At 36.9% G+C, this 25,453-nt stretch overlaps 2 protein-coding genes across 8 annotated transcripts in view; both read right to left on the reverse strand.

Annotated features, from left to right (window-relative positions):
• LOC112834857 (disintegrin and metalloproteinase domain-containing protein 18-like) overlaps positions 1-4,701 on the reverse strand; it is a 192,441-nt gene extending 187,740 nt beyond the window's left edge. For 3 of the 5 annotated variants that reach the window (XR_012381180.1, XM_073902519.1, XM_025886325.2), the window contains exons 1-2: positions 4,610-4,701; positions 3,950-4,026 (exon numbers count right to left, since the gene is read on the reverse strand). Coding sequence is in view for 4 of the 5 variants with exons in the window: in XM_073902519.1 (XP_073758620.1) it covers positions 3,950-4,026; positions 4,610-4,664 (132 nt within the window). In the remaining variant the exon portion in view is untranslated. Of the gene's footprint in view, positions 1-3,949; positions 4,027-4,327; positions 4,455-4,609 lie in introns of all 5 variants that reach the window. The other 2 variants (XM_073902518.1, XM_025886326.2) reach the window with 2 other exon arrangements.
• Positions 4,702-6,604: 1,903 nt separating this feature from the next.
• LOC112834772 (A disintegrin and metallopeptidase domain 3-like) overlaps positions 6,605-25,453 on the reverse strand; it is a 166,961-nt gene continuing 148,112 nt past the window's right edge. For 2 of the 3 annotated variants that reach the window (XM_025886247.2, XM_025886246.2), the window contains 3 exons: positions 18,048-18,210; positions 9,012-9,062; positions 6,605-6,773 (listed from right to left, as the gene is read on the reverse strand). In XM_025886247.2, coding sequence (XP_025742032.2) covers positions 9,020-9,062; positions 18,048-18,210 — 206 coding nt within the window. In that variant the 3' untranslated portion in view covers positions 6,605-6,773; positions 9,012-9,019. The remainder of the gene's footprint in view (positions 6,774-9,011; positions 9,063-18,047; positions 18,211-25,453) is intronic. The other variant, XM_073902517.1, reaches the window with a different exon arrangement.

The following is a 25,453-nucleotide window of genomic DNA, read 5'->3' on the forward strand; positions in this document are numbered from 1 at the left end:
GTAACAACTTCCTCAGAAAATATACTCTAAACAAATCAGAAAAGACCAGAAACTGGGGGAAAAAAAGGGAAAGAAAGAAAGAAGAAGAGAAAAAGATAAAGATAAAAACAAACAAAAGCAGAACAAAACAAAAAATACAGAATATGATCAAATATGATCAGGCTGGTGCATAGATCAGTGCCACACACTAGATTCTGGGTGTATTTTGGTCTGTTAGAAGAAAGTGCCTCCCAAAATTTTAAAGAAAGAAAACTTATATATGTACATAAATAAGGGTTGATACGATGAAGGGATGGACTATGACTGTAAAGATGAAAGTTATAAAAATTTTTATAAAAGGAATTGATAAGAAGTTGTTTGAAAAAAGAACGAAAAGGATTTAAAAAAAAAAGGGAGAGAATGTTATCAGGCAGGAGACTAGAACAAAGCCATACACTAGAGATTTAGGGTATATTTTGATCGGTTAGAAGAAACTGTATCTCAAAATTTTAAAGAGAGAACAACTTATATATATATGCCAAAAATAAGGGTAACTGCTATGAAGGGATAGAATATGACTCTAAAAATGAAAAATAAAAATGTTTTTTAAAAAAGGATTGATAAGATGTTGGTTGAAAAAGAGGAAAAGAAAAATTCAAAAAACAAAGACAGTTAAAAAAATTAACTTTTAAAAACTAAAGGATCATGGTAAAGAAGCCATGGATTCTATGTGCAGTATTCCCCCAGCTCTGGAGTTCTGCCGTTCTCATTGATCGATAAATTTGGTCTTGGCTGGCTGTTCTTGCAGATCTTCTGGGAGAGGGGCCTGTTGCCGTGGTTCCCAAATGTCTTTGCTGGAGGAAGAATTGCCCCACCCTTGTTGGTCTGGGCTACGTAATCTGCTTCAGTTTGCTCTCGGGAGCTTTTGCTCCCTGCAAGCTTTCCGTCCAGGTTTGGAGGATGAGGGTGAAAATGGTGGCTTCCCAATCTTGGCCCCAGAGGAGCCAAGAACTTGGGGCCCCGCTCCTCAGTGTGCCCCCAGAGAAAAGCAGTCACTCCCGTCTACCCGGTCTCTGGCTGCACTCCATGCTCACTGGCCTGTGACCGAGCATTTCTATCTCTGGCACCTGACCCCATGTGGAGTCTCCAAACCCAGCAGATCCCTGTGGTGCGCTCCCACACCGCTCCTCCCAGGGGAGGAAGGGGAGTCTCCCTGGATCTGCCTCTTGTTGGGTCCCTGTTGGAAAAGCAGTGGCCCGACTGTGCCGCGGATCATGGTTTATGGCAACCCGAGCTGAGAATCTGCTCCTTGGCTCTGTCTCTGCAGCTGGCTTCTCAGCTCCAATACCTGGGAGCTCTGCCACACTCAGACACCCCCGGTCTTTCTGTGACCCCGAGGATCCTGAGACCACACTGTCCCGTAAGAGTTCCACCCCCAGCTTAGCCACTGGAGCGACGTCCCTCAGTGGAGCCGACTTCTAAAAGTTCCAATTTTGTGCTCTATCACTTGCCAAAAGTGGCTGATGTTGGCCTCCTCCCCTGCCATCTATCCTCCCGAATATCGCCTCAGATTCACTTCTCTGCATGTCCTACCTTCCAGAAAGTGGTCTCTTTCTGTTCAGAGAGTTGCTCCTATTCTTTTCTTCAATCTCCTGTTGAGTTTGTAGGTATTCAGAATGGTTTATCCCTATCCAGCTGAATTCCTGTGACCAGATGAAATCCAGGTCTCCTACTCCTCTGCCATCTTGCTCTGCCCCCCACCCCATACTCCCATAATGCCTTTCTAACACCTTGCTGAGATGCCCCCATTGATCCTTGTGGTATGTGTTCTCTCTCACTGCAATGACTAATAAACCCAACTTGTTTGACTACAGGTGTGTTCACACCTGTCGTTCACACCTTCTTTGGCAAGAAGACATTGACAGAAGGAAGTAAACCCACTATAACTGCTCTCCTCAACTGAAGACTTTCTTCCATATACCATTAACAACACTATGGCATTCACAAATATGCTTAGATAAACTTTTGAAGGTTGGACATCTTCTGCATAACTCCTGTAATATCTTGAAATCTAAGCCATTGCTTTAGTGGAATGTGTGGTTATCATGACATACTAAAAGTTGTGAAAAAAGAATCTTTTATATGTCTAATGCAAATGTTTCAAAAAGATATGCGATGATAAACATTAAAGGAAGAAAACAAGAGAGATAAAGAAGGTCTACTATCAGAAATCAAAGGAGAACATTAGTATACTCTATCACAGGGAAAAACAGCTTATGGAATTCCATATACAGAATACAAAAAATGTAGACAAGTACTGAATACATTGTGTAAAACTATTTCATGTCCTGCAATATCGCCATATGCTTTGTGAAGGGCATTTGAAGCAAACAGTTTGAAGGCTTTTGTTTGCTTGTTTTTTTTAAAGATGTTATTTATTTATCTGACAGAAAAATAGAGAGAGATCACAAGTAGACACAGCAGCAGGGAGAGGCAAAGGGAGAAGCATGCTCTCCGCTGGGCAGAGAGCCCGACCCCAGGACCCTGGGATAATGACCCGTGTGGAAGGCAGCTGCTTAACCAACTGAGCCACCCAGGCACCTCAACAGTTTGAAGTTTAAAGCGATCATGCAGGGGCGCCTGGGTGGCTCAGTCAGTTAAGCATCTGGCTTTTAATTTCAGCTCAGGTCATGATCTCAGAATCCTGGGATCCAGCCCCCCTGTCCAGCTCCTCCCTTAGTGCAGAGTCTGCTTGGGATTCTCTCCCTCTCCTCTGCCCCTTCCCCTGTTCATACTCTCTCTCTCTTTCTAAAATAAATAAATAAAATCTTTAAAAAAATTTTAAAAATGAAGTTATCATGCAATGACAATGTACAAACTGAAGTAGATCAGAAAAAAAAAACTTCATGCAAAGAATTTTTCAACAGAAAGCTGTTTAGCTGTAATGGAATTGGAGTCTTAAATTAAAGATTAGATTCCATCTTCTGAAACTTACAGGTTTGATGGCCTTAACATTTTTAATCTTTTTTTTAAATTCATATATGTATGAATACATATCTTACTTCAGAAGGTTAATGTGAGAATTAAATGAGATTAGTATATGAATACCACTCTCAAGGAAATTATTTCATTGTGATTTTCAAATACATTTTCACATACATTTTATTTTTATTATAATTGTTCAGTAGTAGAACTTAATCATGATAAGTTCCAATTCTGCATGTCAAAATAGAGTTAATGAATTTTTTACTTACTCTTTTTTCAAAAATTGTTTCTTCAACCTGAAAATTTTTCTGTTACCATATATCGACTATAGCACTTTAATCACATGGAAATCTAAACCCCTGTATTGTGACTTCCAGTTTACAATGCAAAACATTATAACTATATTAATTTGAAGTATTTTAGCAAAGAAAATAATCAAGTGGATGCCTTCAATTTAATCGCTTTTTTTATATAGCAGGTAAGCATTCTTTCAATTACTTTTTACAGTTACTATTATAATATTTTTCACTATAAGCATGCAAATATGACATTTTTCTTCTTTTTTTTTTTCTTCTTTCTTTCTTTGGCCATTACTTCTATGAAGTCTGATGCTTCTGGGTCAAAATTTTCCCCCAGACTATTTTCTCTGTCACTTAGTGGCCATTCACAAATTTGTATAAATTACAGGCTGGGCCACTGTTATCATATTTCATCTTGATTCTTTTTTCTACCAGTATGATTCCAGAAAAGAGTTTAATATTTCCTGGAAGTTGTGTGCAAGTATGTCAGAAGAGATGGAGAGGTGAGAACGACACAGGAGTTAGCAGAAGCGTGGGAAAGGGAGGATTGGAATGTACAAAACAGCACAGGGAAAATACTGTGCTTTGCAAGTGACTACAGATCAGTATTATCTGACTTAATACAAAGGTAAATAAAAAGAGTCTTAAAAATTGAAATGATAAAACAAATATTCTTGATCATTTACCTGCTTCTCTGAATCTTCACTCTCATTTGACCTTATCTTCCATGGAACTGTAATATGCAATAATATTCCTTCAGAATCTGCAGTAGGAAAAAAAAATTTTTTTCTTCTGCAACAGTCATCACAATCAAGCATGGGTTCTTAATCCCGAGTACATGATGGGGTGTCAAAATGTCAGTAAACTTATATAGATGTGCCCACTCTCCTTGGTGCACAGCTTTCACTAGATTTTCAGTGGCACATTGAAAACGGCAAAGAGCCAAACAAATAAATAAAAATTAGACATTACAGTTCTACAGGACCGTCTTGTTTGTGTCCAAAACCACATCAGGGCCAGTTGCCTTGGGACCCTGAGGAATAAATTGAGGGCAGTACTCACACCTCTAGAACCTCTGGCCTCGATGGGTTGACCCAGGAAGACTGGCTGCATTTCAGCTGCTAAGACCCTCTCAACCCTTGATGCGGAAAGTGGATGCCTTGGATAACATCCTCAGTCACCTACCCTGACCTGGGGGATGGGGGAGACGCAGAGGAAGGCATCAGCAGGGGATCCAGGAGTAGGGGCAGTAGGGGTCCCAAAGAAAAGGAAATTGCTCTCCTGGAAGAGCCCGTCCCTGCTTGGAGGCAAAAAGGGAAAGGAAGTCGAGGCCCCAGTGGTCTTACCCAGGCAGGCGTGCAGCCCTCCAAACTCAGAGAGCAGTGCAAAGAGAAGGAACATCGCTGTGCGGGAGCGCTACAAGCACAGCCAAGGCTGAAGGCCGTTGGGCAGCTCTGAGGCTCGTGGGCGGGAGTACTCAGGGAAGTCCCTCCTGCACGCTGGCCCCGCGGGTGAGCATTGTGCTTGCTATCAGCTCGCGCTGGCTCACCCTGAGGGCTCCAGAGTGGATCAGCGGCTTCCACAGGTCTAGGGAGAGGAAGCACCAGACACAAGCTTATCACTTTGCACACAACTGCTTTGTTCTGGCTAAGTTTACATTGGTTAAACCCTCCGATAGCGACAAAGGGGCAAATGAGCGGGATTTGCTTTTCTGGTGAAGTTCTTGGTAATTTCGATTCTCCATGTCATGGTTTTCTGGCGTGTTTTTTTAATTTGCTGTAATGGAGGAGAGAGCGGGAAATAGGAATGTTAACCACTCTTACAAGAAATTTTCTAAATGGTGCTCCTGCTGACTTATCTGTGCAAATAAGGAAAAACCAAGAATATTGAACTTGATCTTGGAGAAGGCAATCAAAACACTTTTCTTCAACTGTGTGCCTATTCTTACAGTATTAGATTGTAATCAGTTGAAAAAAGGGAAAGGAAACCTAGGTGTTTTGTTAACAGTTACTCTAAGCACTAGCAGGGAAGCTACAGAGGTGGGAAGGGCAGCAAGGCAAATAGGAAATATGTCCCAGGTGGACAAGAGCATGCAATTGTCTTTGAATGTTCTAAGAGAAATCTTAAACCATACATGTCCAAAACCTAACTCAACTTCTACCCACCTCTCATCTATACCTCCTTTTATCCCAGTACAGCTTATTGCAAGGATGAATTGTGTCAACAGTTGCAACAATAAACTCCAGTCAGGCTTAAAACTTGGACCTGCTAGTGGTACACTGGGATCCTCAGAAATTCTTATTAAAATAAGGCATGCCAGTGATCATAATGAACTAAAATAAGTTAGTGTCAATGAGGATGAGGGAAAGTTATGGTAGAATCATCCTGATATGTATTTTTTTTACCACACAATTCACCCACTAAAGTGTACAATTGAATGATTTTAGGATTTTTCATATATTGATGTGTACTATCACCACCCCTCACCCCCGGCTCTTTAGCCCCCTCCTAAACAACCCAGCCTTACACAATCACTGAACTGTGTCAGGTGTCAGGGTTTCATTCCTTTTTATGGCTGAACAATATTCATTGTGCATAGGTCATTATTCATACAATGTTTATCCATTTATCAGTTGATGGACATTTGGAAAAGGAATCTCTTGGTCTCTGTGGTGAGGTACTCCCACCCCTGAACCAGGAGCATCTTTGTTTATGATGGAGACTCTGTAGGTTTTCATTAGACTCCAGCTAGGGTGGTGGTTCCTTTATCCATCAATGCTTTGAGGTATGTAGAAGTGCACTCATCTCAGTAAGAGGGAGATAGGAAGGAGGGCACTGAAGCAAGAAAATCTTACCCAGAAAAGCTCAGCCCAGTGACGAAGGAGAAAGTCTCCAAGTGTGTGTCAGAAATGTTCCCCAAAGGACAAAGATATACCCTAGATCTCAATTTACCTAGGCCAAGGTAGAATTACCTGGAGACACAACAGTTATCTATGACCAGGAACTCAGTTCAAGCAATTCCCTGAAGACAGAATGATGTTAGTGACTATCTGAGGGTCCTGGGACTGGCCTTACCTAGCATCATTTCCTCTCAATATCCCAAAGCCTGGAATGGATAAGGCAGGGAACCATAAGTTATTGGAAAGGTGTGGACTGTGGGTGTCTTCTGAGAAGGGAGAAGTTAGCATGGCCCTGGGCATCTGAGGGTGGGCAGCAGCAGTGAACAATGGAATGCTTACAAGTTGGGATGTAAGAGCTTCCTTGGTTCAAAAGAGGCAATTTTCTTCATTTCCACCTAAAGGATCACAGCAGGTAGAAGAATCAATAGACACAAGCCTACATATTTTCACTCTCAGGATTTATTTTTGTTTGTGAAATTGAAAGCTTTAAGCCATAACAAAAGGAGAGATTAGCAGATTTTTTTTTTCATTCTCAGAGCAGGGCAGTTAACAGTGAATGTCTTGGTAATAGTCTTTCTCCAACCTATGGCTTTTTGACATCATTTAGTCACTGTTGTAAAACAAATATAGAAAGAAGAAATGATAAATTTTAGTTGTTAATAAAAGCTATCTAATTTTGCTATGCAATTACAGATGTAACAAGTAATTAGTATATAGAACGCTGCTTAGAGTGTCACAGTCTATGCCTGTATTCCATGAAATTATTAAACCCAGCTTTCTTTTTCCTGAATTGTCTGTGACAGCCCCAGTAAAGGGAAATATTATAAAGTGGTATTCACATGCATTTCATTTACATAGTTTCAACAATTCACGTGGATAAAAGAAAATCACCAGCACGGAAACAGAGGAAAAGAACAATAAAAATATGTGAAGAAATAAATAATAACTATTAATTTGTCTATTCAAGCTGTCAATTCATTCTGTTGGTCACATTCAGAATTTATTCCGAAAACCATCTTTACTATTCCTGGTCAGAGGCACCGTCCCTTCCCTCCTGGATTACTGCAGTAATTTCCCCACTTCTACTCTTGCCATCATACAGACTAAATCAACAAACCAGCCTTTATTTTATTTATTTTTTTTAACAAACCAGCCTTTTAAAGTGGAAGTCATGTGCTTGAAACTTTAATTCTCCAGTGATTACCCCCTTTCAGTGAGAATAAAACACAGATGCCCCCCAAGACTTCCTACAGCCTCCAGAAGTTTTACTGTCTGACCTACTCACTACCACAGCCCTCTTGCTAACTCTGCTCCAGCTAAACAGACATCCTTTTTATTCATCAAACATTCCTGACTTATTTTTTCATTGGATCATTCATGTGCTTGGAACACTCCTGCCCAGATAGATGCATGGATACCTCTGACAGCTCTACCCCTGTGTCAGGGAAAGAGTTGATTTACAGCTGGAATGGAAAGACTCTATCTTTATCTCTGGGAAGGCCTGGATGCCTGGTTTCACTTTTTGCCCAGACAATGGCAGTGGGATTTGTAATGGGCTGTTTAAAATTTAAAATAAGGAACCTTGAGGCCTTGTGCATGAGGTGTCTCTGTGGTGCCCATTGCTTGCCTGCACTCTCTTTGCTGCACTGTATCCCTTACATTTAAATAAAAGCCTCCTGTGAGTTGACCCTGGGAAGTCAAGTACCTACTTTCAAACATCTAAACTGGGTAAATACTTGCACCTCCTCCAGCTCCTTGCTTACATATCCCTTGCTGAATAGGGCTCACTCATTCAATCATATTCAAAACCTCTATCCAGCTCCTTCCCCACCACCAACTCTCCCATTTACCCCTACTGAGAAATAAGACCATTTTACGTGGAGGCAAGTAGTTATAAATGTTTTCTTTGGTGGCAGATGGGAAACAGAGATCCATTGACTTAACTCTCCATCAAAGTAAAGTATGGAAGAATGGCAAATTAGTAATTGGATGAACTCTTGATTTCACTCATGGTTGAATTTTTACATCTACTCCCAGTGATAAGCCTAATATGTCAAATATTATGATTTCCTTATGTATATGTCTTATAAATTTGAATATATACAGTTATATTCAGATATATATATATATATATACAATATATAGATATGTATATTGAATATATACAGATGCCAACTTTATCCCACCTTATAACAAAGAATTTTCTTTCCACCCTGGAGGGACAGTGAATTTATCGTTTTGCCTGGCATCTAGTAGATCCTCAATACATGTAAATTCCATTTCCCATCACCAGATATATCAGGCTAGGTGCCAAAGTTGGAGAGTTTTTAAGAGTTAAACCCTGGAGTCTGATTGTCTCAAATGAAACTCCAGCTCAAAACTTACTAAAATTCTGTACACACAGGGAATTATTTAAATTCTTTATGTCTGTTTTCTCACTTTAGTATGAGAGTAACAATAACTATGGAGTCTTAGTGAGGAAGAAATGAAAATATCAGGAATCAATCTGTGTAAATCTACTAATAGGAACCCCAAGTGTGGGAGCAGGATGAATAATTGCTCATAAATATTTTAAGAACATATTTAAATTCTCTTCAATGTAATTTTTCATTACAAAAATGTTGCTTAATAAATATCTAGCTAATATGTTAATACTAACATTTCTAAATTAATATAAAAATTATCAAATGTTTTTAGTCTTTGTTTTAGTATATGATATTGATAAATAAGAATTAGTATGATGAAATGTGGAATAATAGCTTCCTTATAGTGAAGTATTATTAAATTTTTTTAAAAAAACTATTTCATGAATTACATCATTTTAAATAATTTGACTCCTTCAATTCACCTTTAACTCTATGACATGGTGCTGTTACTATTGCTGTCTTCTGATATAAATCTGTATAAAAGAAATAGCATTACTTTTAGGGTTAGGGAACATGTATTCTTAAACAAAATCAAGAAAAGTAGAAAAACTAGACTTGTACTATTTACTCGATTCCCATGTACCGCTATCTACTTTGCTTCCTAAGCCCAATCAGCGATCATATATTCTAGCAGTTTGGTCTTTTTCTAATGTTACTCTAGGTTTTAACAATGTGAAGCATTTTAAATTTCAAACTTAAATCCATCTAGTACTTTTCCCTATTTTGTCTACATGGAAGAGGAAATATTAATATAGTTGATAAAACTTCTCCAAAGTTAAGAAGGTAATTTATAGGCAAATCTTCAAATTCTTAAATTATCATATTTCCAATTTTATTATTCTATCAAATAACCATGTAAATAACTATTTCACTTTCTTGAGGTCCTTAATGAGTTCTCTAATCTTTCAGCTACATTATTACATGTTGTGGAATTTATATACCTCCATTTTTGTTTTCCTTCGGCTCCTATACATACTCAATTCCTGTTGAAGAAGAGTGTCATTGTTTCAGGTTCCTACTACATGGCAACAATTCCTTAGCCACAGATGATCAGATCAGGTTTGAACACCTAACTCGGAACTATAAATCCAGACAGAACATTGGCTGAATTTAGATACATTTACACAGCTATCTTCTTGTATCTCTTTTTTTTCTTTTTTTTTAATATTATGTTATGTTAATCACCATACATTACATCATAGTTTAAGATGTAGCGTTCCATGATTCATTGTTTGCGTATAACACCCAGTGCTCATTTCAGTATGTGCCCTCTTTAATACCCCTCACCAGGCTAACCCATCCCCCGACCCCCCTCCCCTCTAGAACCCTCAGTTTGTTGCTCAGAGTCCATAGTCTCTCATGGTTTGTCTCCCCCTACAATTTCCCCCCTTCATTTATCCCTTCCTGCTATCTTCTTCTTTTTTTAACATTTAATATATTACTTGTTTCAGAGGTACGGGTATGTGATTCAACAGTCTTACACAATTCACAGCGCTCACCATAGCAGATACCCTACCCAATGTCTATCACCCAGCCACGCCATCCCTCCCACCCCCCACCACTCCAGCAACCCTCAGTTTATATCCTGAGATTAAGAATTCTTCATATCGGTGAGGTCATATGATACATCTTTCTCTGAATGACTTATTTTGCTCAGCATAATACCCTCAGATCCATCCACGTTGTTGCAAATGGCAAGATTTCATTCCTTTTGATGGCTGCATAATATTCTATTGTATATGTATACCACCCCTCCTTTATCCATGCATCTGTCGATGGACATCTTGGTTCCTTCCATAGTTTTGCTATTGTGGACATTGCTGCTATAAACATCAGGGTGCACGTACCCCTTCGGATCCTTACATTTCTATCTTTGGGGTAAATACCCAGTAGTGCAATCCCTGGATCATATGGTAGCTCTATTTTCAACTTTTTGAGGAACCTCCATACTGTTTTCTGGAGTGGCTGCACCAGCTTGCATTCCCACCAAAAATGTAGGAGGGTTCCACTTTCTGCATCCCTGTCAACATTTATCGTTTCCTGACTTGTTGATTTTAGCCATTCTGACTGGTGGGAGGTGATATCTCATTGAGGTTTTGATTTGGATTTCCCTGATGCCGAGTGATGCTGTGCACTTTTTGATATATCTGTTGGCCATTTGGATGTCTTTGGAAAAATGTTCATGTCTTCTGCCCATTTCTTGATTGGATCATTTGTTCCTTGGGTGGTGTTTAAGAAGTTCTTTATAAATTTTGGATACTAGCCCTTTATCTGATATGTCATTTGCAAATATCTTCTCCCATTCTGTCGGCTGTCTTTTGGTTTTGTTGACTGTTTTTCTTTTCCTGTGCAAAAGCTTCTTGTCTTGATGAAGTCCCAATAGTTCATTTTTGCCCTTGCTTCCCTTGCCTTTGGCGATGGTTCTAGGAAGAAGTTGCTGCGGCTGAGGTCGAAGAGGTTGCTGCCTGTGTTCTCATTTAGGATGTTGATGGACTCCTGTCTCACATTGAGGTCTTTCAACCATTTTGAGTCTATTTTTGTGTGTGGTGTAAGGAAATGGTCCAGTTTCATTCTTCTGCATGTGGCTGTCCAATTTTCCCAACAGCATTTGTTGAAGAGACTGTCTTTTTTCCATTGGACATTCTTTCCTGCTTTGTCGAAGATTAGTTGACCATAGAGTTGAGGGTCCATTTCTGGGCTCTCAATTCTGTTCCATTGATCTATGTGTCTGTTTTTGTGCCAGTACCATACTGTCTTGATGATTACAGCTTTGTAATAGAGCTTGAAGTCCAGATTTGCGATGCCACCAGTTTGCTTTTCTTTTTCAACATTCCTCTGGCTATTCAGGGTCTTTTCTGGTTCCATACAAATTTTAGGATTATTTGTTCCATTTCTTTGAAAAAAGTGGATGGTATTTTGATGGGGATTGCATTGAATGTGTAGATTGCTCTAGGTAGCTTTGACATCTTCACAATATTTGTCCTTCCAATCCATGAGCATGGAACGTTTTTCCATTTCTTTGTGTCTTCCTCAATTTCTTTCATGAGTATTTTATAGTTTTCTGAGTACAGATTCTTTGCCTCTTTGGTGGAATGTATTTCAAGGTATCTTATGGTTTTGGGTGCAATTGTAAATGGGATCGACTCCTTAATTTCTCTTTCTTCTGTCTTCTTGTTGCTGTATAGGAATGCCACTGATTTCTGTGCATTGATTTTCTATCCTGCCACTTTACTAAATTCTTGTATGAGTTCTAGCAGTTTTAGGGTGGAGTCCTTTGGGTTTTCCATATAAAGTAACATATCATCTGCAAAGAGTGAGAATTTGACTTCTTATTTGTCGATTTGGATGCCTTTTATTTCTTTTTGTTGTCTGATTATTGTGGCTAGGACTTCTAATACTGTGTTGAATAGCAGTGGTGATAGTGGACATCCCTGTCATGTTCCTGACCTTAGGGGAAAGCTCTCAGTTTTTCCCCATTGAGAATGATATTCGCTGTGGGTTTTTCATAGATGGCTTTTATGATATTGAGGTATGTACCTTCTATCCCTATACTCTGAAGTGTTTTGATCCAGAAAGGATGCTGCACTTTGTCAAATACTTTTTCTGCATCTATTGAGAGGATCATATGGTTCTTGTTCTTTCTTTTATTCATGTATTGTATCACATTGATTGATTTGTGGATGTTGAACCAACCTTGCAGCCCAGGGATAAATCCCACTTGGTCGTGTGAATAATCCTTTTAATATACTGTTGGATCCTACTGGCTAGTATTTTGGTGAGAATTTTTTCATCTATGTTCATCAAGGATATTGGTCTGTAATTCTCCTTTTTGATGCGGTCTTTGTCTGGTTTGGGGATCAAGGTAATGGTGGCCTCATAAAATGAGTTTGGGAGTTTTCCTTCCATTTCTATTTTTTGGAACAGTTTCAGAAGAATAGGTATTAATTCTTCTTTAAATGTTTGGTAGAATTCCCCTGAAAAGCCATCAGCCCTGAACTTTTGTTTTTTGGGAGATTTTTGATGACTGCTTCAATATCCTTAGTGGTTATTATAGGTCTGGTCAGGTTTTCTATATTTCTTCCTGCTTCAGTTTTGGCAGTTGATACATCTCTAGGAATGCATCTATTTCTTCCAGATTATCTAATTTGCTAGTATATAGTTGCTCATAATTATGTTCTTATAATTGTTTGTATTACTTTGGTGTTGATGTGATCTCTCCTCTTTCATTCATGATTTTAGTTATTTGGGTCATTTCTCTTTTCTTTTTGATAAATCTGCCCAAGGATTTATCAGTCTTGTTAATTTTTTCAAAAACCAGCTCCTAGTCTCGTTGACCCATTCTACTGTTCTTTTGGTTTCTCTGTCATTGATTTCTGCTCTGATCTTTATTATTTCTCTTCTCCTGCTGGGTTTAGGCTTTATTTGCTGTTCTTTCTCCAGCTCCTTTAGGTGTAGGGTTAGGTTGTGTATTTGAGATCTTTCTTGTTTCTTGAGAAAGGCTTGTATTGCTATATACTTTCCCCTTAGGAGTCACTTTGCTGCATCCCAAAGATTTTGAACAGTTGTGTTTTCCTTTTCATTGGTTTCCATGAATTTTTTTAATTCTTCTTTAATTTCCTGATTCACCCATTCGTTCTGTAGTAGGATGCTCTTTAGCCTGCATGTATTTGAGTTCTTTCTGACTTTCCTCTTTTGACTGAGTTCTAGTTTCAAAGCATTGTGTTCTGAACATATGTAGGGAATGATCCCAATCTTTTGGTACTGGTTGAGACCTGATTTGTGACCTAGGATGTGATCTATTCTGGAGAATATTCCATGGGCATTAGAGAAGACTTTGTATTCCGTTGCTTTGGGATGGATGTTCTGAATATATCTGTGAAGTCCTTGTGGTCCGGTATGTCATTTCAAGTCTTCATTTCCTTGTTGATCTTTTGCCTAGATGATCTGTCCATTTCAGTGAAGGGGGTGTTAAAGTCCCCCACTATTGTTGTATTTTTGTTGATGTGTTTCTTTGCTTTTGTTGTTAACTGGCTTATATAATTGGGTGCTCCCATGTTAGGGGCATAGATATTTACAATTGTTAGATCTTCTTTTTGGGATAGACCCTTTTAGCAGGATATAGTGTCCTTCCTCATCTCTTATTATAGTCTTTGCTTTAAAATCTAATTTGTCTGATATAAGGATTGCTACCCCAGCTTTCTTTTGGTGTCCATTAGCATAGTAAATGGTTTTCCACCCCCTCACTTTCAAGCTGGGGGTGTCTTTGGGTCTAAAATGAGTCTCTTACAGACAGCATATCAATGGGTCTTCTTCGTCTTGTTTCTTTATCCAATCTGATAACCTGTGTCTTTTGATTGGCGCTTGTAGCCCATTTACATTCAAGGTAACTATTGAAAGATATGAATTTAGTGCCAGTGTATTGCCTGTAAGGTGACTCTTACTGTATATTGTCTATGCTCCGTCCTGGTCTATGTTACTTTTAGGCTTTCTCTTTGCTTAGAGGACCAATTTCAATATTTCTTGTAGGGCTGGTTTTGTGTTTGCAAATTCCTTTAGTTTTTGTGTGTCCTGGAAGCTTTTTATGTCTCCTTCTATTTTCAATGACAGCCTAGCTGGATATAGTATTCTTGGCTGCATATTTTTCTCATTTACTGCTCTTAATATATCATGCCAGTTCTTTCTGGCCTGCCAGGTCTCTGTGGATAGGTCTGTTGCCAATCTAATGTTTCTACCATTGTAAGCCACAGATTTCTTCTGAGCTGGTTTTGGGATTTTCTCGTTGTCTCTGAGACTCGTAAGTTTTACTATTAGATGTCAGGGTGTAGACTTATTTTTTTTTTTTTTATTTGAGAGGTGTTCTCTGTGCCTCCTGGATTTTGATGCCTGTTTCCTTCCTCAAATTAAGGAAGTTCTCTGCTATAATTTGCTCCAATATATCTTCTGCCCCTCTATTTCTTCTTCTTCCAGGATCCCAATTATTCTAATACTGTTTCATCTTATGATACCACTTATCTCTCAAATTCTGCACTCGTGATCCAGTAGTTGTTTATCTCTCTTTTTCTCAGCTTCTTTATTTCCCATCCTTTGGTATCTATATCACTAATCCTCTCTTCTGCCTCACTTATCCTAGCAGTTAGAGCCTCGATTTTTTATTGCACCTCATTAATAGCCTTTTTGATTTTGACTTGGTTAGATTTTAGTTCTTTTATTTCTCCAGAAAGGGTTTCTCTAATATCTTCTATGCTTTTTTCAAGCCAAGCTAGTATCTTTAAAATCATCATTCTGAACTCTAGTTCCACATCTTACTAATGTCCATATTGATTAGGTCCCTGGCAGTCAGTATTGCCTCTTCTTTTTTTTGAGGTGAGTTTTTCCATCTTTTCATTTTGTCCAGAGGAAAATAGATGAATGTGAGAACAAAATGCTAACAAGGTAACAACAACCCCAGAAAAACAGACACTAAACAAATCAGAAGAGATCCGAAACTGGGGGAAAAGAAAGGGAAAGAAAGAAAAAAGAAAAAAGAAAGACTAAAAAAAAGAAAAAGAAAAAAACAGAACATGATCAAATATGATCAGTCTGGTGCATAGATCAGTGCCACACCCTAGATTTTGGACGTATTTTTGTCTTTTAGAAGAAATTAACTCCCAAGATTTTAAAGAAAAAAAAACTTATTTATATACAAAAATAAGGGTAAATACGATGAAGGGATGGAATATGACTGTAGAGATGAAAATTATAAAATTTTATAAAAGGAATTGTTTGAATAAAGAAAGAAGGGTATTTTAAAAAACAGGGGAGTATGTTATCAGGCAGATGACTAGAAGAAAGCCATACACTGGAGATTTAGGGTATATTTTGGTCTGTTAGAAGAAACTGTGTCCCAAAATTTTAAAGAGAGAACAACTTTAATATATACCAAAAATAAGGTTAACTACTCTGAAGGAATATAATATGACTCTAAAAATGAAAAATAAAAAAGATTTTTTAAAAAAGATTGATAAGATGTTGGTTGAGAAAGGGAAAAAGAAAAATTCAAAAAAAAGAAAAAGAAAGTTAAAAAAACTTAACTTTGAAAGACTAAAGAATCATGGGAAAAAAGCCATGAATTCTATGTGCTGTACTCCCCTAGCGCTGGAGTTCTGCCGTTCTCATTGATGGTAAACTTGATCTTGGCTGGCTGTTCTTGCTGATCTTCTGGGGGAGGGGCCTGTTGCCATGGTTCCCAAAAGTCTTTGCTGGAGGCAGAATTGCCCTGCCCTTGCCGGGTCCAGGCTAAGTAATCTGCTCGGGTTTGCTCTTGGGAGCTTTTGTTCCCTGCAAGCTTTCTGTACAGCTTTGGAGGACTAGAGTGAAAATGGTGGCCTCCCAATTTCCCCCCCAGCAGAGCCGAGAACTTGGGGCTCCACTCCTCAGTGAGACCCCAGAGAAAAGCAGTCAATCACTCCTCTCCCTGGTCTCCAGCCACACTCCGTGCTCACCTGGCCTGTGACCGAGCATTTCTATCTCTGGCATGCGACCCTGTGTGGAGTCTCCAAACCCAGCCAATCCCTGCGGTGTGCTCCTGTGCCACTCCTCCTGGGGGGAGGAAGGGGAGTCTCCCCAGATCTGCCACTTGTTGGGTCACTGCTTCCAGAAAGTGGTCACTTTTCTGTTCAGAGAGTTGCTGCTATTCTTTTCTTCAATCTCCTGTTGAGTTCATAGGTGTTCAGAATGGTTTGATCCCTGTCTACTGAATTCCTGGGACCAGACAAAGTTTAGATCTCCTACTCCTCCCTCTTGTATCTCTGGAAAATGTGAACTAAGAAGCATTGGCTTTGGACAGATTATTTGCATTTTATTTGATAATGAATCTAGAAAGGATTGATATAGGTATGCTGGACTATGTGCAAGCAGAGCAGTCATTTTGGAGAGAATGGATAGTTAAGAAGAGATGATTTCATTCATAAAGCCCTTGGGTGATGGAAAGAATACCTATTTCCTGAATATCTAATTCATTACCATCGCTTTGGAATTCAGCTCTACGTAATTACTTACTCTTGTGGCCCTAAAACCACTTATTGTTGATCCAAAACTTAGGCTGTTGCGACTAGATTTTGTTATTTAGGATCAGTGATCCCTTAGTATAACATTTCTTCCAAAAGTCAGGTTTGTTTCTAGCAACTATTCAGATTTTTCCAGGATGTCTTAAGTAAGAGCAGTGGAAGACTTATGCCAGACATCATTCAATTAAATAAAATATAATGATTATTTAAATGTCTGTACAAACTATGCTGACTTTAATTGGTTGCTACTAACTTGTTGAGAAATAAACTAACTTGAAAAATAGAGATGTTGATGGAAATTTTATATTATTTTATCTCCATCTACACAAGTAAGAAACAGACATTTTCCTTTAGCATGGAACAAGATCCACTTATTTATCTTTACTTCTGCATTCTTATTTTCCTAAATATTCACTAAGCAAAATTATGGTTTGTATTGCTGTTATGGTAAAGAAAACAGCTGTGTTTAAGTGAAATAATTCAAACACAGAAAGACAACTACCATATATTCTCACTTATATGTAAAATCTAAAACTAAACAAACAAACTGATAAATACAGAGAACAGACTGGTGGTTGCCAGAGATGAGGGTACAGAGTGGGCAAAATGAGTGAAGGGGGTCAAAAGCTACAAACTCCCTGTTATAAAATAAATAAGTCATGGGTATATAATATACAGCATGATGACATAGCTAATAATATAGTATTGCATATTTGAAACTTGCTAAGAGAGTAGATCTTAAAAGTCAGCATCAGAAGAAAAAAAATATTTGTAACTATGTATGGTACTTATTTTGTAATATATAAAAAATATTGAATCATTATGTTGTACACCTGAAACTAATATAATGTCATATGTAAATTATATTTAATTAAAATAAAAAACCTAATCAAGCTCTGCTCTACCAAAAAATAAAAACAGCTGTACAAGTACCTTACTTCTAATTTTAGAAACACATGAACAATATTGAGTGTAAAATTATCTGTGTTCTGTGTTCTTTCTTTTGTATCTTATTTTCTTTTTATATTTTCCTCACCTTCTACATATTCTATTCACAAAATTTGCTTCTCTATCTTTACTAATCTCCTTGGCACAACTGAATGTCAATGGAAGGAAAGTGGGGTTCCTTGAGAAGTAACAATTGCTCCTGCAGCAATTATAGCCAACATGGCTTTCTATTTGAAAGGTCCTATGAATTTACTAAGTATCTTCAGTTGTTTCTGACCTATAAGAACATAAAGGATACCTAACTGATTGAAATTTAGAAACAATTTGGTATATACTAAGACTCAATATTTCTAAATATTAACACACTCCATCCAAGAATCCCTACTTGCAACATTCTGAATTACATTTGAAATCTTCCTATAATGCATTTTAATATTAAATATAAATAATAATAAGCTTACTTACCCTCCAGTTGCTGTTCCCTCATGGTTCCCAAGTCTTATTTTATTGCATTTAAAAGCAATGATGGCGGTTAAAACAAGGAGAGGTAGAAAAATGTAGAAACCAAACAAGAGGCTATTTTTTTGAGAAGGAGGCCGTCGTTTTATAGGCAGGTACTTCTCTTGAGCTGAAAACATGAGAGTACCTTTTAACTTTTTCAAGAATTATAATCAAAGCATATTAGCAATTTGAAATATAAAAGTTAGGGATTCAGATAATACAGTAAGAGAAGAAATAAACAAATTTAAAAGCATTTTCCTGTATTCTGTGACTATTCCCCAAAGTCAATTGTATGTATGTATGTATATCTATATCACTGACATACATTTATTTTTAATCTTTTATATGTATATTTAATCTTTGTTATGTGCTTTATTAAATATATTTATTCTATTACATTCCCTTCTATGAGCTATGTAGAATATATTAAATGGATATTCTTATCTAATATTTCTTCCATTAAAAAAAGTAAAGCAAAAAGAAGTGTTTTAAAACTAATTTAATAAAAAATTACTGACATAACTGATGACTACTTTTAAAAACAATGTTTGTAAACTAGGTTAAATTTCCATATTATCTGTATAAGTTGATAGTATTCTAATTTTGACTATATTAATTAGAAAAATAAATATTCCTCTAGGTGTTATAAAGACATTACAGAAAATTAGAAAAAACTATAAAACATTGTTCCAATTAAACCAAATAAACCAGACAACTAAATACATAAAACCCTAAATTAAGCTATCAGAATTACCACCAAAACAACTATGATGATACTAAATGCAAAGGAATTTAGTGTCTCCCAAAAAAAGACAAAAATTCTGTAACTTTAAAACATAGACAGAATCCAATTATATATTGATAAAAAGTGATTTACCTAAAAGAAAGTGACTCAGGATGTTACATGTATTATAGGAAATAAATTGACAAATATATGCAAAATATTAAAATTAAGCAAATATATAGTGGGTTTAAGCTATGGTAGAACTCAATACTTTTAAAGTTGTCCTTTCCTGCCTCATCCATCAGGAAAGGTCAACTCTCCATCAATTCACCTTAACTAAAAATTATATCATATTGGAAGTGAAGCTTCTTTCTCATGTGCTTAATTATTCCAAAGGCTGATTAAAGAAATTGGACCTAATCATTATTGGATTAATTGGGCAATATATTTTTTATTAAATAGTGCTTAACTAGCTCTCATAATAAAATATTAATAGGACAAAATACATGAAAGAAATAGTTTCTAGAAAGCAATAAAAAATGCAAAGCTATAATATCTGAAGGAAAGAAACATGATATCGATTATATAAAAATCCAATATTACCCATCACAATTTACTGATCTCAGCACAGAGAATTGGGAGTCCTAGGGAAAGTACAGAATTCCCACTGAGTTAAGGAGGCAGAGGAAAGTGTTCACAATGGTTGTAATGGCTAGAATCTTCAGGGTGCACCACTGAAGGGAAAGGGAAATGTATATAAACATACACTCACAATGAGACAACCTAAGGCTAATTCAGCAGCAGCTCTTACTGGGTTGAGAGTGGAAAGGAGAGACCAGAGTTGGAGCAGTGCTGAACAAAGGGCCTCAAGGAGATCCCAATTTATGCACATCCTCACTAACACATGTTGCTTGTACTTTTCATTATGATTATTTTAAAGAATGTGAAGCAGTATCTCATTGTTTTTGACCTGCATTTTCCCAAGATGTTCAACATCTTTTCATAGGCTTATTGGCCATTTTTGCATTTTTTATGGAGATGTATATATTTAAATATCTTCCCATTTTTAATTGAGTAGTCTTTTTTTATTATGAACTGGTAAGTATTGCTTACATATTTTTCCATATGTGATATATGATTTTCAAATATTTTCTCTCATTCAGTAGTTTGTCTTCTTAGTCATATCATTTGCTCTGCAGCAGTTCTTAATTTCAATGAAGTTCAATCAATCTATTGTTTCTTTCTTCACTTATGCTTTAGTGTTTTCTAAAACATAGCCTATGCCAAGGTCCCAAAAATTTAGTTATGTGTGTTTTGTTTTATAAGTTTAACTCTTACATTTAGATCTATGATCCATTTTCTGCTAATTTTTTATGAATGTTGTGATGTAGCAATCTAACTTCTTTCTTTTGCATGTGGTTATCTATTTATCCCATTTGTTGAAAAGACCATTCTTTCCTCCCATTGAATTGCCTTGGTATCCTTGTCAAAAATCCATGGCTATAAGCATGAAGTTTTATTTCTGGACTCTATTCTATTCCATTGAACTGATGTTTATCCTTATCCTTAAGACAGTACTACACCATCTTGATTATTTTACCTTTGTATTATGTTTTAGAATTAAGAAGCATGTTCCCAGTTTTAAGGTTTCTTGGAAACTGTTTTCAAGATTGTTTTTATCATTCCATGTACCTTGAATTTCTCTATGACTTTTAGGATTGGCTTGTCAATTTCTGTAAAAAAAATACTGCTTGGATTTGTTAAGAATTGTGTTGAATTTGTAGATCTATTTGGGAAGTACTTCTGTAATTAACAATATTGAGACTTCTACTACATGAGCATGACATGGTTCTTTCAGTCAATACTGTATTTTTAGTTTTCCATGTTTATCTTACACATCCTTCACAAAATTATTTATAAATATTATGTTATTTTTGGTAATATCATAAAGGGATTTTTTTCCTAATTTAATTTTTTATTGTGGTAAAATACACAATAGGTAAAGTTTATCATTTTCAACACTTTTAAGTGCACATCATTACCATGATCAGACACCAGAATTTTTTTACCCCCCAAATTGAACTCCTTAAATGTTAATTTACCATTTCCAATCCCCACCCAAACTCTGACAACTACCCTTCTATTTTTTTTCATAAATTTTACTATTCTAAGTACCTCATAAAAGCAGAATTATCCAATATTTGTTCTGTTGTGGCTGCCTTATTTTAATTAGTATAAGGTCTTTACATTCCATCCATGTTGTAGCATGTGTCAAAATTTCATTCCTTTTTAAAGCTGAATAACAGTCCATTATATGTATATACCACATTTTGTTTCTTCATTTATCTGTTGATGGACATTTGAATGTTTGTACTTTTTAGCTATTGTAAATAATGCTGTTACAAGCATGGGTGTACAAATATCTGTTTAAATCCATGCTTCCAATACTACTAAGTATATACTTAGATGTGGAATTTCAGGATATGGTAATTTTATATATATATATATATATTTTAAAGATTTTATTTATTTATTTGAGAGAGAGAGAGAGAGAATGAGAGATAGAGAACACGAGAGGGAAGAGGGTCAGAGGGAGAAGCAGACCCCCCGCTGAGCAGGGAGCCCGAGCGGGACTCGATCCCAGGACTCCAGGATCACGACCTGAGCCAAAGGCAGTCGCTTAACCAACTGAGCCACCCAGGCGCCCTGGTGGTTTCATAAGGAACCACCATACTATTTTCCAAAGAGGTTGCATCATTTTACATTCCCATTAGCAATGCACTAGGGTTACAATTTCTCCACATCCTTATCAGCACTTGATATTTTTGAATTTTTTCATAATAGCCATATCCTAATAGGTATGAATTGGAATCTCATAGTTCTGACTTGCAATTTCTTAACAATTAATGATGTTGAACATCTTTTCATGTGTTTATTGGTCATTTGTGTATCTTCATTGGAGAAATGTCTATTAAAGTCCTTTGCCCGTTTTTTAATTAGGCTGTTTCTTTGGTGTTGAGTTGTAACAATTCTTTACATATTCTGGATATTAATCCTTCCCCAGATATAATATTTACAAACATTGGGTTATATTTTTGTTGATAGTGTCTTTTGATGAACAACAGTTACTAATTATGATGAATTCCAATTTATCTATTTTTTTCCTCTGTTGCCTGTGCTTTGGTGTCATATCCAAGAAATCATTGCCAAATTCAATGTAATAAAAACTTCCTATGTTTTCTTCTAAGAATTTTATAGTTGTAGCTCTTAGATTTAAATCTTTGATCCATTTGAAGTTAATTTTTGTATATGATATAAGGGTCCAACCTCATGCTTTTGCATGTTGATATCCTATTATCCCAATACCATTTGTTGAAAAGACAATTCTTTCTCTCATTGAATGATCATGGCAACCATATTGGTTTGTTTCTTGGCTCCCTATTTTATTTCACTGAAAAATTTTTGGTTTTCCTTTGTGGTTACCCAAAATAATGTATTAATTTTCAAGAAGGTACAAAAGAGCCCCGGAATCAACTTTTGTCTTTTTATTTTAGCTTCTATTGACCATGACTGAGAATTCAGAAATTTTATTTTACTACCCATAATGATAAAGCAAAGAATTCGATGGAGAAAGACATTTTACGATTTTTAATCAGATAAATGCAAAAAAAAAAAAAGAAAGAGAACTCTGGACTGTAATGGTGATATTGAAACTGATCATACAAATGAAATCTCATAGTGTGAGTCTTCAGATGCTATCATAATTTTTCTGCAACTCAAGAATCAATGAGCAAACAGAATATTTTTAATGATAAAAAAGAAATATAATATGCTCATCCAGTTAGTCAAACTTTGTCATGCAATATTTTGTCTCAAATATCTAGAATATTCTGTATTGTAAAGAAGATCTAGGATAGTATCCTCTCATCTTTTTTATAACATTTGGACATGAACATTTATTTGATATGGTTCACAAGTGGACAAATATGCATACAAAGTTGGGAAGGAGTTAGATGGTGTAGAAGCAATAAATATTAAGATTAATCATTTTGATTGATATTTATAAGTATAAAAATATGTTCTACGTGTACAACATAATTTACAATTGCTCTAAAGAAAAGGAAATAACAGAATATGAAATAAAACATGTACAGTATCTAGATAGAGTTAAGATGGCAGAGGAATAGGGAACCCTATTTTCATCTGGTCCCTGGTATTCAGCTAAACAGTCATCAAATCAGGGGCTCCTGGGTGGCTCAGTTGGTTGGGTGACTGCTTTTGGCTTAGGTCATGATCCTGGAGTCCCAGGATCGAGTCCTGCATTGGGCTCCCTGCTCAGCAGGGAGACTGCTTCTCCCTCTGGCCCTCCCCCCTCTCATTCTCTCTCTCTCTCTCATTCTCTCTCAAATGGAAAAATAAAATCTTTAAAAAAAATAAAGTCATCAAATCATTCTGAACACTTTCAAAATCAACGGGATATCTGAGAAAAGAATTGCTGCAGTTCTACAAATAGAAATCTATCACTTTTTGCAAGGTAGGAGGTGTGGAGACATGAACCAGGGAGATATATTGGAAGATAAACTGCAGGGGGTGGGGAGGGAGGGATACAGCTTAAGGAAGCTAAGAAATATTATAAGAAGCAGAGTACAAAATCAGAATTTTAGAAGTCAGCTCTTGTGGGAGACATCCCTGCCTGAAAGGCTCAGGTGGTGAAGCAGAACAGAATCCCAAATGGGACAGCATGGTCTCAGGATCCCCAGGACCACAAAAAGAACAGGGGTGCCTGAATGTAGCAAAGTTCTCCAGTGTCAGAGCAGGGAAGCCAAATGCAAAGAGCAAGACTAGGCACCAGCTTTCTGCTCAATGTTGCCATAAGCCATGAACCACGGTATGCTGGGGCAACTGCTCTCTGAGCAGGGGCCCAGCAAAAGGTAGAAGAACAGCAAGACCCCTCACCCTTCCCCGGGAGGAATGGCATGGGTCCATACCACAGGAGTCTATAAAGTATAAGGACTCAAACAGGGTAGGATGCCTAAGATAAAAATGCCTGGTCACCAGCTGAGTGAACACAGAGTTCCGGTGGAAACTAGGGAGACAAGAATGATTGACTGCTTTTCTGCGAGGGCTCACTGAAGAGTGGGGGAAGCGAATTTTCAGCTCAGGGGCTAGAGATCAGGGCATCACTATCTTCATCCCCCCATCGGTGCTAAAAACCTTTAGAGAGCAAACCAGGGCTACATGGTGCAACCAGAGCTACTTACACTGAGCCCGCCCCCTGGCAAAGGGGGTGCAATTCCCCCAGGCAAAAGTGCCTAAGAATCAGTGCAACAAACCCCTCCCCAAGAAGACCAGCAGTAACATCCAACTAATACCAAGTTTACTGATCATAGAGAAATGCAAAACATCAGCTCCTGGTGAAAACAGTATATAGCATTTGTGTTTTTCATTATTCTTTAGACTTTCAGTTTTATTTTTTTTTTCTTTTCAGCTATTTTCTTATATCAATTCTTTTTTAAATCTTTTTAAATTTTTATTGTTACATTTATGTTATATATATATTAACTTTTTGGTTTCCTTTCATTGTATTGTTATATTTTTGTATCTATATAACTTTTTCTTTCTTTCCAATTGCGGGATCAATTTCTTCTAACAAACAGACGAAAATATAGCCAAGATCTAGTTTATTGTTGTGTTCTGTTCTACTTCTTGAATTTTTCTCATTTTTTTCTTCTTTTTGATTTCTATTTTCTTCTCATATGTTTAGTGTGTATTTTTCTGGTGTTGTTTTTGCTATTTTTGTATTTTCTCTATCATTCATCTAATTTTTTCTGGACATAATGGTGAGACAGAAAAACTCACCCCAAAAGAAAGAACAGGAGGGAGTACTCACTGGCAGAGATTTAATCAATATGGATATAAGTAAGATGTCAGAATGAGAATTCAAAACAATGATTATAAAGATATTAGCTAGGCTTCAAAAAGGAGAGAAGACACTAGAGAATCTCTAATGGAGAAATAAAAAAGCTAATATCTAAAAAGGCGGAAATCAAAAAAGGTATTATTGAGAGGTGATAAAAAATAGAAGCTCTAACTGCTACAATAAATGAGGCAGAAGAGAAAGTCGTATATAGAAAACAAAATGCTGAAGAATGGGAAAGCTGAGAAAAAGAGACATAAACAACCACTAGATCACAAAGGGAAGATTCAAGAGATCAGCAATAACATAAAGCAAAACAATATTAGAATAATTGGAGTCCTAGAGAAAGAGGAAAGGGGGGGTGTAGAAAGTATATTGCAGCAAATTATAGCTGAGACCTTCTCTAATCTGGGGAAAGAAACAGGCATACAAATTCAGGAGACACAGAGAATCCCCCTCAAAATCAATAAAAATAGGTCAATGACTTGACATGTTATAGCAAAGCTTGCAAATTTCCGAGATAAAGAGAAAATCCTAAAAGCAGCTCTGGACAAGAGGTCCTTAACCTACAGGGTTAGAAACATAAGACTGGGACCAGCCCTGTCCACTGAGACCTGGCAGGCCAGAAAGGACTGGCATGATATATTCAAGGTGCCAAGAATACTTTATCCAGCAAGGCTGTCATCTGGAAGAGAAGGAAAGATAAAGAGTGTCCAGGGCAAACAGAAA

This window comes from Callorhinus ursinus, unplaced genomic scaffold (genome assembly GCF_003265705.2).
Source record: "Callorhinus ursinus isolate GAN/ISIS: 27379988/994484 unplaced genomic scaffold, GSC_fseal_2.0 scaffold17, whole genome shotgun sequence".
NCBI classification, from domain to species: Eukaryota; Metazoa; Chordata; class Mammalia; order Carnivora; family Otariidae; genus Callorhinus; species Callorhinus ursinus.